The 14,350-nt window shown below is 42.9% G+C and overlaps 1 protein-coding gene across 1 annotated transcript in view; it reads left to right on the top strand.

The window, feature by feature from the left end:
* Positions 1-413: 413 nt before the first annotated feature.
* The window catches only part of LOC120024265 (ryanodine receptor 3-like), a 257,642-nt gene continuing 243,705 nt past the window's right edge, over positions 414-14,350 (top strand). Inside the window, exons 1-3 of the mRNA XM_038968460.1 lie at positions 414-425; positions 600-719; positions 10,369-10,473. Of these exons, the coding sequence (XP_038824388.1) occupies positions 414-425; positions 600-719; positions 10,369-10,473 (237 nt within the window). The remainder of the gene's footprint in view (positions 426-599; positions 720-10,368; positions 10,474-14,350) is intronic.

A 14,350-nucleotide genomic window follows, 5' to 3' on the forward strand; every position in this document is an offset into this window, starting at 1 on the left:
GACTGGCAACACTGGTCCTGGAAAACAAGCAACACAATGCCAACCAGGAATCTGCTTCCACCTAGCCAACTCTTTCTCACCAGGCCAACTCTTTCACCAGGTAAACTCTTTCTCACCAGGCCAACTCTTAAACTAGGCCAACTTTTTCACCAGGCCAAATCTTTCTCACCAGGCCAACTCTTTCTCACCAGGCCAACTCTTTCTCACTAGGCCAACTCTTTCTCACCAGGCCAACTCTTTCTCACCAGGCCAACTCTTTCTCACCAGGCCAACTCTTTCTCACCAGGCCAACTCCTTCACCAGGCCAACTCTTTCACCAGGCCAACTCTTTCTCACCAGGCCCACTCTTTCTCACAGGCCTACAACTGCTCCGTCCTTTCTCTGTGTATGTGTGTCATTCATATTTGTGGACAATGGACAACAAAGTAATCTTCTTTGTCTTCTAATGTTGTACAAAACGTCTCCCAATGTTGTACAGAACTTCTCCTAATGTTGTACAAAACGTCTCCTAATGTTGTACAGAACGTCTCCTAATGTTGTACAGAACGTCTCCTAATGTTGTACAAAACGTCTCCTAACGTTCTCTTCTCCCCTGACAGGATGATGAGGTGGTGCTTCAAAGTGTCGCCACCATCCAGAAAGAGAATCGCAAGTTTTGTCTGTCCGTGGAGGGACTCGGTAATCGACTATGCTTCCTGGAACCTACATCTGAGGCTAAGGTAAGAGGAGTGTCTCTTAATGCTTGGTACTGATGGTGGCTCTTAATTTGAACATTTTCATTGCAGGAGGAAAGTAATCCTGCAGCAGGAGGATTTGAAAATCTGAACAAATATGTTAAATCGCTGCCAGGGGTCAGCTGGAAGTGGTGTTTGTATACAATGCAGTACCGTACCTAGTTTGTACCTTAGACTGCAGGTCCGCTGGGTGCCTGTTCAGGTAGCCTATATACAGTGCCTTCGGAAAGTATTCAGAGTCCTTGACTTTTTCCACATTTTGTTATGTTACAGCCTTATTCTAAAATGGATTAAATAAATAAAAACATCCTCAACAATCTACACACAATACCCCATAATGACAAAGTGAAAACAGGTTTTTAGATTTTTTTTTTTACAAATATATAAAAAGTAAAAAACAGAAATACCTTATTTACTTAAGTATTCAGACCCTTTGCTATGAGACTTGAAATTGAGCTCAGGTGCATCCTGTTTCCATTGATCATCCTTGATGTTTCTACAACTTGATTGGAGTCCACCTGTGGTAAATTCAATTGATTGGACATGATTTTGAAAGGCACACACCTGTCTATATAAGCTCCCACAGTTGACAATGAATGTCAGAGCAAAAACCAAGCCGTGAGGATGGCGGAATTGTCTGTAGAGCTCCGAGACAGGATTGTGTCAAGTCACAGATCTGGGGAAGGGTACCAAAAAATGTCTGCAGCATTGAAGTACCCCAAGAACACGGTGGCCTCCATCAATCTTAAATCGAATATGTTTGGAACCACCAAGACTCTTCCTATTGCTGGCCGTCTGGCCAAACTCAGCAATCAGGGGAGAAGGGCCTTGGTCAGGGAGGTTGACCAAGAACCTGATGTTCACTCTGACAGAGATCTAGAGTTCATCTGTGGAGATGGGAGAACCTTCCAGAAGGACAACCATCTCTGCAACACTCCACCAATTAGGCCTTTATGGTAGAGTGGCCAGACAGAAGCCACTCCTCAGTAAATGGCACATGACAGCCCGCTTGGAGTTTGCCAAAACAAGATTCTCTGTTCTGATGAAACCCAGATTGAACTCTTTAGCCTGAATGCCGAGCGTCACATCTGGAGGAAACCTGGCACCATCCCTATGATGAAGCATGGTGGTGGCAGCATCATGCTGTTGGGATGTTTTTCAGCGGCAGGGACTGGGAGACTAGTCAGGATTGAGGCAAAGATGAACGGAGCAAAGTACAAAGAGATCCTTGATGAAAACCTGCTACAGAGCACTCAGGACCTCAGACTGGGATGAAGGTTCACCTTCCAACAGGACAACGATCCTAAGCACACAACCAAGATAACGCAAAAGTGGCTTCGGGACAAGTCTCTGAATATCTTTGAGTAGACTGGACTTGAACCCAATTGAGCATCTCTGGAGAGACCTGAAAATAGCTATACAGCAACACTCCCCATCCAACCTGACAGAGGTTGAGAGGATCTGCATAGAAGGATGGGAGACACTCCCCAAATGCAGGTGTGCCAAGCTTGTAGTGTCATACCCAAGTAGAATTTATGCTGCAATCGCTGCCAAAGGTGCTTCAACAAAGTACTGAGTAAAGGGTCTGAATACTTATGTAAATGTGATATTTAAGTTTTTTTTTAAAATAAATTAGCAAACATTTCCAAACATTTTTTTTTGCTTTGTCATTATGGTGTATTGTGTGTAGATTGATGAGGGGGAAAAAACGATTTAATACATTTTAGAATAAGGCTGAAACGTAACAAAATGTGGCAAAAGTCAAGGGTTCTGAATAGCTTCCGAAGGCACTGTATACGTATTCACACCCCAATACTCTGTAGAAGCACCTTTGGCAGCGATTACAGTAGTGGGTCTTTCTGGGTAAGTTTCTATGAGCTTTTCACATCTGGATTGTGCAACATTTGCCTATTATTCTTTTCAAAATTCTTCAAGCTCTGTTTGGTTGTTGATCATTGCTAGACAACCATTTCAGGTCTTGCCATAGATTTTCAAGTAGATTTAAATCAAAACTGTAACTCGGCCACTCAGAAACATTCACCGTCTTCTTGGTAAGCAACTCCAGTATGAATGTGGCCTTGTGTTGTAGGTTATTGTCCTGCTGAAAGGTAAATTCATCTCCCAGTTTCTGGTGGAAAGCACACTGAACCAGATTTTCCTCTAGGATTTTGCCTGATGTTAGCTCCATTCCGTTTCGTCTATATCCTGAAAAACTCCCCAGTCCTTAATAATGACAAGCATACCCATAACATGATGCAGCCACCACTATGCTTGAAAATATGGAGAGCGGTACTCAGTAATATGTTATATTGGATTTTCCCCCAAAATAACACTTTGTGTTCAGGACACACAGTTAATTGCTTTGCCACAGTTTTAGCAGTATTACATTAGAGCCTTGTTTCAAACAGGATGCATGGAGAGAGAGCGAGAAATATAAGATAGCACTGCAGTGGATAGCTGCCTTCTTTTCACTGGTCTTAGCTTTTTTTGCACATAATATTTCCGGCATTATTTCCTATGACCAAAAACAGCTTTTGGACATCAGAAGAGCGATCACTAATCTCGATTGGAATGAAGACTTCTACTTCATTGAGTCGGCAGCTGTGGATGTACCGCTCATTCCAGACCAGGCCATAACCCCCTGGTACTTGAAAAGGGAAGAGGCGGCGCAAAACTGGTAAACGAGCGGGCTCCCTGAAGAGACTACTTCGGCGAGCAAATAAACTGACTCTACCGCCGTTCTATTGGCAAACGTACAATCACTGGAGAACAAACTGGATGAGGTCCGTACGAGACTATCCTATCAACGGGACCTGAAGAACTGTAATATCCTATGTTTCTCGGAGTCGTGGCTAAACAAGGACATGGATAATATACATCTAGTTGGTTTTAACTATGCATCGTCAAGACCTTACGGCAGCGTCGGGTAAGGTTAAGGGGGGGGGGGAGTGTGTGTCTCTTTGTTAACAACAGCTGGTGGCGGATCTCTAATGTTGAGGAAGTCTGGAGGTTTTGCTTGCCTGAGTTAGAATACTTCATGATAAGCTGAAGACTATTTATCAGTAGAGTTTTCATCTATATTTTTCGTAGCTGTCTATTTACCACCACAAACCAAGACGGCACTCAAGGGCCATAAGTAAACAATAAAAGGCACATCCAGAGGCGGTGCACCTAGTGTCCTGTGATTTTTAATGCAGGGAAACTGAAATCCGTCTTGCCTCATTTTTACCAGCATATCACCTTTATTTCAGACACAGAAATGCATACAACGCTCTCCCTCGCACTCCATTTGGAAAATATGATCATAACTCCATCCTCCTGATTCTTGTTTACAAGCGAAAACTCCAACAGGAAGTACCAGTGACGTGCTCAATACGGAAGTGGTCAGATGAAGCTACAGGACTGTTTCACTAGCACAGACTGAAATATGTTCCGGGATTCATTTAAAAACATTGAGGAGTTTACCACATCAGTCACCTGCTTCATTAATAAGTACATCAACGACATCGTCCCCACAGTGACCGTACGTACATACTGTATCTTAGTCCCCTCCTGTTCTTCCTGTTCACCCACAACTGCGTGGCCATGCACGACTCCAACACCATCATTAAGTTTGCTGACGACAATGAGACAGCCTATAGGGAGGAGGTTAGAGACCTGGCAGTGTGGTGACAGGACAAACAACCACTTGCTCAACTTCAGGCAAAACAGAGGAGCTGATCGTGGACTACAGGAAACGGAGGGCCGATCACGCCCGCTACCACATCGATGGGGCTGTAATGAAGCGGGTACGAGAGCTTCAAGTTCCTCCACATCACTAAGGAATGATCATGGCCCACACACAACAACACAGTCGTGAAGAGGGCACAACAACACCTCTTTCCCCTCAGGAGGATGAAAAGAGTTGACTGGGCCCTCAGATGCTCATAAAGTTTTACAGCTGCACCATTGAGAGCATCTTGAATGGCTGCATCACCGCTTGGTATGGCAACTGCGTGGTGTCCATCTGCAAGGCACTACAGATGGTAGTGCGTACGGCCCAGTACATCTCTGGGGCAAAAGCGTCCTGCCGTCCAGGATCTCTATGCCAGGTGGTGTCAGAGGAAGGCCCTAAAAATTGTCAAAGACTCCAGCGACCCAAGTCATAGACTGTTCTCTCTGCTACCCCACGTCAAGCAGTACCGATGCACCAAGTCTGGAACCAACAAAACCCTGAACAGCTTCTACCCCCATGCCATAAGAATGCTAAATAGTTAGTCCAGGTAGCTATTGGTTAACTATTTAACTATCTGCATTGACCCTTTTTGCACTAACTATTTTGACTCATCACATACACTTCTGTTTATTATCTATCCTGTTGCCTAGTAACTTTATCCCTACCTTTGTGTACATATCTACCGCAATTACCTCCTGCACATCGACTCAGTACTGGTACCCCGTGTATTTAGCCAAGTTATCATTACTCATTGTGTATTTATTGTACATAGCCAAATTATCATTACTCATTGTGTATTTATTCCTTCTGTATTATTTTTATATTATTTATATATTATCTGTGTCTGCATTGTTGGGAAGGGCCTGTAAGTAAGCATTTCACTGTTAGTCTACACCTGTTGTTTACAAAGCATGTGACAAATAACATTTGATTTCATTTTTTTTTTAAATGCCCTGAATGTAAAATAACGTTATTAACAGGTTTCCATGGTTTCCATGCTTTTAAAATAACTGTTCTGTTCCTGAACAGTAGAGATAATTTTTGTTCTCGGTTCAGATTCTGCTTCTCGAAAAATGTAGTTATTTTCCGGTTTTCGGTTCTGTTCCCTGAACCAGTTCCAACCCCTGGGCTGCAGTTAGTCATTATATTAAATTATATGGTAATACAAAACAGATCAGTAGTTAGAGGACACTGGCTATGATTAACAGTTCAGTAGTTAGAGGACACTGGCTATGATTAACAGTTCAGTAGATAGAGGACACTGGCTATGATTAACAGTTCAGTAGATAGAGGACACTGGCTATGATTAACAGTTCAGTAGTTAGAGGACACTGGCTATGATTAACAGTTCAGTAGATAGAGGACACTGGCTATGATTAACAGTTCAGGAGATAGAGGACACTGGCTATAATTAACAGTTCAGGAGATAGAGGACACTGGCTATGATTAACAGTTCAGTAGATAGAGGACACTGGCTATGATTAACAGTTCAGTAGATAGTGGACACTGGCTATAATTAACAGTTCAGTAGATAGAGGACACTGGCTATGATTAACAGTTCAGGAGATAGAGGACACTGGCTATAATTAACAGTTCAGGAGATAGAGGACACTGGCTATAATTAACAGTTCAGTAGTTAGAGGACACTGGCTATGATTAACAGTTCAGTAGATAGAGGACACTGGCTATGATTAACAGTTCAGGAGATAGTGGACACTGGCTATAATTAACAGTTCAGTAGATAGAGGACACTGGCTATGATTAACAGTTCAGTAGTTAGAGGACACTGGCTATGATTAACAGTTCAGTAGTTAGAGGACACTGGCTAACTGTTACAGACCTATATCCATTCTGCCCTGCCTCTCTAAAGTCTTCGAAAGCCAAGTTAATAAACAGATCACTGACCATTTCGAATCCCACCGTACCTTCTCCGCCGTGCAATCCGGTTTCCTAGCTGGTCACGGGTACACCTCAGCCACGCTCAAGGTACTAAACGATATCATAACCGCCGTCGATAAAAGATTGTACTGTGCAGTCGTCTTCATCAACCTGGCCAAGGCTTTCTACTCTGTCAATCACCGTATTCTTATCGGCAGACTCAACAGCCTTGGTTTCTCAAATGACTGCCTCGCCTGGTTCACCAACTACTTCTCAGACAGAGTTCAGTGTGTCAAATCGGAGGGCCTGTTGTCCGGACCTCTGGCAGTCTCTATGGGGGTACCACAGGGTTATATTCTCGGGCCGACTCTTTTCTCTGTATTTATCAATGATGTCGCTCTCCCTGATCCACCTCTACGCAGACGACACCATTCTGTATACATCTGGCCCTTCTTTGGATACTGTGTTAACAAACCTCCAAACGAGCTTCAATGCCATACAACACTCCTTCCGTGGCCTCCAACTGCTCTTAAACGCTAGTAAAAACCAAATGCATGCTTTTCAACCGTTCGCTGCCCGCACCCGCCCGCCCGACTAGCATCACCACCCTGGACGGTTCCGACCTAGAATATGTGGACACCTACAAATACCTAGGTGTCTGGCTAGACTGTAAACTCTCCTTCCAGACTCATATTAAACATCTCCAATCCAAAATCAAATCTAGAATTGGCTTTCTATTTCGCAACAAAGCCTCCTTCACTCACGCCGCCAAACTTACCCTAGTAAAACTGACTATCCTACCGATCCTCGACTTCGGCGATGTCATCTACAAAAAAGCTTCCAACACTCTACTCAGCAAACTGGATGCAGTCTATCACAGTGCCATCCGTTTTGTTACCAAATCACCTTATACCACCCACCACTGCGACCTGTATGCTCTAGTCGGCTGGCCCTCGCTACATATTCGTCGCCAGACCCACTGGCTCCAGGTCATCTATAAGTCTTTGCTAGGTAAAGCTCCGCCTTATCTCAGCTCACTGGTCACGATAACAACACCCACCCGTAGCACGCGCTCCAGCAGGTATATCTCACTGGCCAGAGTGTGAGGACTGGTGTGAGGACTGATTGGTAGACTAGCCAGTGTGTGAGGACTGATTGGTAGACTAGCCAGTGTGTGAGGACTGATTGGTAGACTAGCCAGTGTGTGAGGACTGATTGGTAGACTAGCCAGTGTGTGAGGACTAGGGAGTGATTGGTAGACTAGCCAGTGTGTGAGGACTGATTGGTAGACTAGCCAGTGTGTGAGGACTAGGGAGTGATTGGTAGACTAGCCAGTGTGTGAGAACTAGGGAGTGATTGGTAGACTAGCTAGTGTGTGAGGACTGATTGGTAGACTAGCTAGTGTGTGAGGACTGATTGGTAGACTAGCCAGTGTGTGAGGACTGATTGATAGACTAGCTAGTGTGTGAGGACTAGGGAGTGATTGGTAGACTAGCCAGTGTGTGAGGACTGATTGATAGACTAGCCAGTGTGTGAGGACTAGGGAGTGATTGGTAGACTAGCCAGTGTGTGAGGACTAGGGAGTGATTGGTAGACTAGCCAGTGTGTGAGGACTAGGGAGGGATTGGTAGACTAGCCAGTGTGTGAGGACTGATTGATAGACTAGCTAGTGTGTGAGGACTAGGGAGTGATTGGTAGACTAGCCAGTGTGTGAGGACTAGGGAGTGATTGGTAGACTAGCCAGTGTGTGAGGACTAGGGAGGGATTGGTAGACTAGCCAGTGTGTGAGGACTAGGGAGGGATTTGCCACGAGGAGTTACAGGTGTTATCGTCACGATGATCTCAGGTTTTGACACCTCGTTTCCATCTCTGATGGATACAACAGGCTCTGTGCCTCTCAGTCACTCCAGTTTTTTTGTGTTAGTTGGGGGCCAAAATGTTGATTTTGCTGCAATAATGATATTTTGCATAGCAATTTTCAATGATTTTATCAAATTTGTTTTATGAAAATGCGGTGATAAGTGGAAAATGTGTATGCTGTAAAAGTGCAGTGTTTGGTTAAAATCGCGAGCTCTCTTTTTGTAGTGCTGTGATCATTGTATTCAGTAATATTGGGATGATTTGAATGTTTCAATAGTGCAGTGATTGGTCGAATTTGCAAGTATAACAGTATACAGTATAACAAGGATGGAAGAAGATGCCCTGAAGCACACCTAGGATCAGTTTGCGTATACCAAATTCGAACCCTAACGATCAGGTGTGGAAACACAGAGCTGACCTTGGATCAGTGGTTAGAGGCAACGTACTCTTTTAGAAAAGGAATATATTTAATTTCAAATGGGAGGTAACACTACACCGCATATTAAGAAGAACCAGGTCTGTTATATAGATGAAATTATATCTACAAGGTTGTACAAGGTTACCCTTTAGTGTTACCTAACAGTGTTAGGTAACCTTACCTACAGTAAGCAGGTGTTACCTTACCTACCGTAAGCAGACCTCAGTTGTCAATGTTATGAAACATTAAAGACTGGGCCTCTCATGGTGCTATGAAACGTTAAAGACTGGGCCTCTCATGGTGCTATGAAACGTTAAAGACTGGGCCTCTCATGGTGCTATGAAACGTTAAAGACTGGGCCTCTCATGGTGCTATGAAAGGTTAAAGACTGGGCCTCTCATGGTGCTATGAAAGGTTAAAGACTGGGCCTCTCATGGTGCTATGAAAGGTTAAAGACTGGGCCTCTCATGGTGCTATGAAAGGTTAAAGACTGGGCCTCTCATGGTGCTATGAAAGGTTAAAGACTGGGCCTCTCATGGTGCTATGAAACGTTAAAGACTGGGCCTCTCATGGTGCTATGAAAGGTTAAAGACTGGGCCTCTCATGGTGCTATGAAACGTTAAAGACTGGGCCTCTCATGGTGCTATGAAAGGTTAAAGACTGGGCCTCTCATGGTGCTATGAAACTTTAAAGACTGGGCCTCTCATGGTGCTATGAAAGGTTAAAGACTGGGCCTCTCATGGTGCTATGAAAGGTTAAAGACTGGGCCTCTCATGGTGCTATGAAAGGTTAAAGACTGGGCCTCTCATGGTGCTATGAAACGTTAAAGACTGGGCCTCTCATGGTGCTATGAAACTTTAAAGACTGGGCCTCTCATGGTGCTATGAAACGTTAAAGACTGGGCCTCTCATGGTGCTATGAAAGGTTAAAGACTGGGCCTCTCATGGTGCTATGAAACGTTAAAGACTGGGCCTCTCATGGTGCTATGAAACTTTAAAGACTGGGCCTCTCATGGTGCTATGAAACGTTAAAGACTGGGCCTCTCATGGTGCTATGAAACGTTAAAGACTGGGCCTCTCATGGTGCTATGATAGTTTAACCACCATGACAGTACTCAACTTATATTTAATTTCAGAATTGAAGGGTTTGGTTAGGTAAGGGGGAAATGAGTTATAAAACAAAATTCTTCAATCCGATTCATTATATTATGTTGATTCCCGTCCAAGCATCTGCTGTTGTAGAAGTTTGTTTGTCAAACATTGATGGTGCCGCTGGGATATCAAAGCAATGTATGTCAGTCTGTTAATTTAAATGTATTTATATCATGGTCAAATTTCATCTGCCATTTTAAGCCTCTTGTAATTGAGACCTAATGCAAGTCATCAGATCTCTCGTCTAATAGAGTGTTTACTGCTATTTATATTTATCTTTGCTAAGATTGGAATTTTCCCTCCCTCCCTCTCTCCCGTCTCCCCCACTCCCTCCCTCCCTCCTGTCTGCCTCCCTCCCTCCCATCTCCCTCCCTACCATGTCCCTCCCGTATCCCTCCCACCTCCCTCCTACCTCCCTCCCTCCCGTCTGCCTCCCTCCCATCTGCCTCCCATCTCCCTCCCTCCCATCTCCCTCCCATCTCCCATCTCCCTCCCAAATCCCTCCCTCCCTCTCTCCCATCTCCCTCCCTCCCTCCCATCTCCCTCCCAAATCCCTCCCTCCCATCTCCCTCCCATCTCCCATCTCCATCCCTCCCTCTGTCCTTCCTGCAGTATGTTCCTCCTGACCTGTGTATCTGCTGTTTCATCCTGGAGCAGTCCCTGTCTGTCCGGGCCCTGCAGGAGATGTTAGCTCACACGGTGCCTAACAACGAAGGGGTGAGTATTGCTGCGTTACCTGTATACATATTCACTGTATAGCCTACCCATTATATTTACATTACCTGTACTCATTATCCCTGTATAATCAGTACACATCAGACCTTGGTCGAATAAATAAGTGAACTACGTTTAGGATTTGTAAAGTATTTGAAAGTATATGACACAGTGGTCTTGCAGTGAAAATGGTTTCAATTCAAAGGAAATAATCTAAACAAACAAATCCTGTTGCCGTCTCATGGATTCTGGTTAAAGACGATGTGGCAAGGAGATTCATTATAGAACAAATGTATTTAATAAGAGATCAAGAACAGAGGATGATAATCACATGTATGTTTTCTCCTTGTTTGACTTCAAGATAAGACTTGAAGATACAGCTTCTACGGTAGTGTCCTCTCTAGCTGGGTGATTTTACATAACCGCTCTCCCCCTAGACACTGTGTCATAATGAAGGCCACTCCATGTTAGTCCCAGATACACAGACAAATAGCCTGATTGCCTTGCTCTAAGTGCATTCAGAAAGAGCCTTCTCCCCTCTGCTCTGCTACTTGATTTACAATGTCCTGATCAAAGGGAATGGTACCCTCCCTCCCTCCCTCCCTCCCTCCCTCCCTCCCTCCCTCCCTCCCTCCCTCCCTCCCTCCCTCCCTCTATCCAACCCTCCATCCCTCCCTCTATCCCTCCCTCTATCCCTCTATCCAACCCTCCCTCCCTCCCTCTATCCAACCCTCCATCCCTCCCTCTATCCCTCCCCCCTCCCTCTATCCAACCCTCCCTCCCTCCTTCTATTCCTCCCTCTATCCCTCTATCCCTCCCTCTATCTCTCTCTCCCTCCCTCTATCCAACCCTCCCTCCCTCCTCTATCCCTCTCTCCCTCCCTCTATCCAACCCTACATCCCTCCCTCTATCCCTCCCTCTATCCCTCTATCCAACCCTCCATCCCTCCCTCTATCCCTCCCTCCCTCTATCCCTCCCTCCCTCTATCCCTCTATCCCTCCCTCCCTCTATCCAACCCTCTATCTATCCCTCCCTCTATCCCTCCCTCCCTCTATCCAACCCTCTCTCCCTCATTCCATCCCTCTCTCTCTCTCTCTCTCTCTCCCTCAGCTCAGCTACATGCCACTGGCATGCTTATTTCTTAGTTGGTGTGCTTAATCATAAATAAGGAGATAGACATTTAGATACTTATGAGTGCCCCAGTGTGTCCCCCACTGCAATGAAACACTTCATTAGCTGCAACTTTATGAAGGTATTCCAAGTTATGTTCTTTTATCAAACACATGCTCTCCAACAGAACAGTTTCAGGTTTTATTTGATTGATTAGGCTAGTGCGTTGAGAGATATTGAATTGATAATTGAACACATTAGAATTGAATTGCTTTTAGTTAGCTTAGCTAGTTTTAGTTAGCTTAGCTCTCCTCACTGCTTCTGGGGTTGCCAGACGATCAGATCAGTGTCAAGTTGTATCCATTTTACTGCGATGAAGTAACTGTTTTAATTGAGGTGATAAGATAAGAACCAGCTGATCGCTTGGCAACTCAGGATCAGAGATGAGAACGTCAGCCTGGCCCTGGACTAAAAAGCAGTTGCTATGGAGATCAAGGCTTAATCAGGGTCCGGGAAACGGGCCCTTAACATTCACACACAACATTTTTTTTTATGTTGTTGTTAATTCACCCCGTATGAAAATTAAATGGAGACTCATTCTCAGTCTTTAGATTTTTGTCTTTTAGACATTTCTTTTTGACATATTTGACTGCCATAACTCCATGTAATGTTGTTTTTTCATCTGTATCTTTGTTTAACGCTGCTAGAAAGCGGACCATGAACAGTGGGTATGTTCATTTGTTACTTTCTTTAGTTTGCATGAAGGCTCACCTCTACTGACCCCTAACTATTAGCGAAAGAATGATCTCACTTTCGCCACTTTCACTTCAAAGTGTTGCCTATTTTGAGATTGTTATTGTGCATAGTCACTATAGTCATTCACAATAGATTATACAACTCCCTTCAATAGGTTGGTTGATAAATCAAACATACATGCATTATTTGGAAGGCTATACGTGTGTAAATATCTTGTGAATGATTTATATATATATATTTATTTAAATGTATATATATATATATATTAATATATTTATATATATATTTGTTTATATTTATATATATAGTTATATATAGATATTTATTTATATATATTTGTTTATATTTATATATATATTTGTTATGTTTTTATATATATGTTTATTTATTTATTTATACATATTTATTTATATTTATTATATATTTCTATCTAATTATCGGTGATAGAAATTGAGTGAATCCTGGTATTAACATAAATTATCAGACATTCTTACCCTCTTTAAATATGTACCAGAAAGTCACACTGACATTTAGGAAATACATTTTTATTTCTTATATTTTAGATTCTGATCATTTTTTTCCATTCAGCTTTTGATACGTAGATTTGCCTTAACGCCTTAATAACCTTAAGGAGCTCGTCACCGAGACAGACTTTAAACTGTCCCCTGGAACATCACTGATATTTGGCAATCTTGAAATAGACATCCCATTGGTTTCTACCTTCACCTTGTGCACATGATTCACATGATTTGAATCCTTTGCTTGGCGCCCCCAAGACCACACTTTGTGCATGTGTGTAAACATTTTCAAGTGAAAGTGCTAACTAGTTTTCTAATCTGCTTCAGCCAGTATTTTAGCTAACCCATTTACTGCTTAGTGATAGGGAAAAATCCCCTTCAATAAAAATCTACACCTTTAACAAAAAAACTAGACAGAGAGTAGTTGTATGTTTTTCTGTAAGCTGTCATGGACAGACGTACGTAACATAACTGTATAGCTGACGCAGTTATACAAGATTTTACTACTGGGTTTCTGAAATGATGTGTTATGGAAAATACATACTTTGTGTTAATCTTTTGCTTTCAGAAAAAAAAATGTTTCTTTAGCCGTACTATCAAGACTTTAGGGAATCAACAGGAAACCTAGTTGGTGGGACAATGCTACTGTAGATGTAGTGTTTTTTTGAGTTTGTGGTTTTCCTTCCTCTGTTTTGTAGCTAACAGTCTCATTTCAAGACTACCAGAAATAAAAGAGGAAATGTTGTGGAATTGGCTTTGATTCCAGAAGCTTCTTCACACAATGATTCCAGAAGCTTCTTCACACAATGATTCCAGAAGCTTCTTCACACAATGATTCCAGAAGCTTCTTCACACAATGATTCCAGAAGCTCCTTCACACAATGATTCCAGAAGCTTCTTCACACAATGATTCCAGAAGCTTCTTCACACAATGATTCCAGAAGCTTCTTTACACAATGATTCCGGAAGCTTCTTCACACAATGATTCCAGAAGCTTCTTTACACAATGAATCCAGAAGCTTCTTTACACAATGATTCCAGAAGCTTCTTTACACAATGATTCCAGAAGCTTCTTTACACAATGATTCCAGAAGCTTCACACAATGATTCCAGAAGCTTCACACAATGCTGTAGAACCAAGCTGGAAGAGTTTAGAAATGTGTGAACCAACACAGGGATTATCCATCTATTCTACAGTGTAAATCTTCATATTGCTCTTAGTAGAATACTGGATACATTGAAATAAACGACATCAACATAAACTATGTTCATTGAAGTGTATTCCAAGCAATGGAATACAATCTCCCCATGCATTACTGCGATCATTTGAACAGTAATGTTTGGCAATATACAGTGCCATGTAAAAGTATTCAGACCTCTTTGATAGCTTCACATTTTAAAATGGATTTAATTGTAATTTTTTTGTCAACAATCTACACAAAATACTCTGTAATGTCAAAGTGAAAGAACATTTATTTATTGTATTTCATTTTGTA

The sequence above is a fragment of the Salvelinus namaycush genome, chromosome 29 (genome assembly GCF_016432855.1).
Source record: "Salvelinus namaycush isolate Seneca chromosome 29, SaNama_1.0, whole genome shotgun sequence".
Classification (NCBI taxonomy): Eukaryota; Metazoa; Chordata; class Actinopteri; order Salmoniformes; family Salmonidae; genus Salvelinus; species Salvelinus namaycush.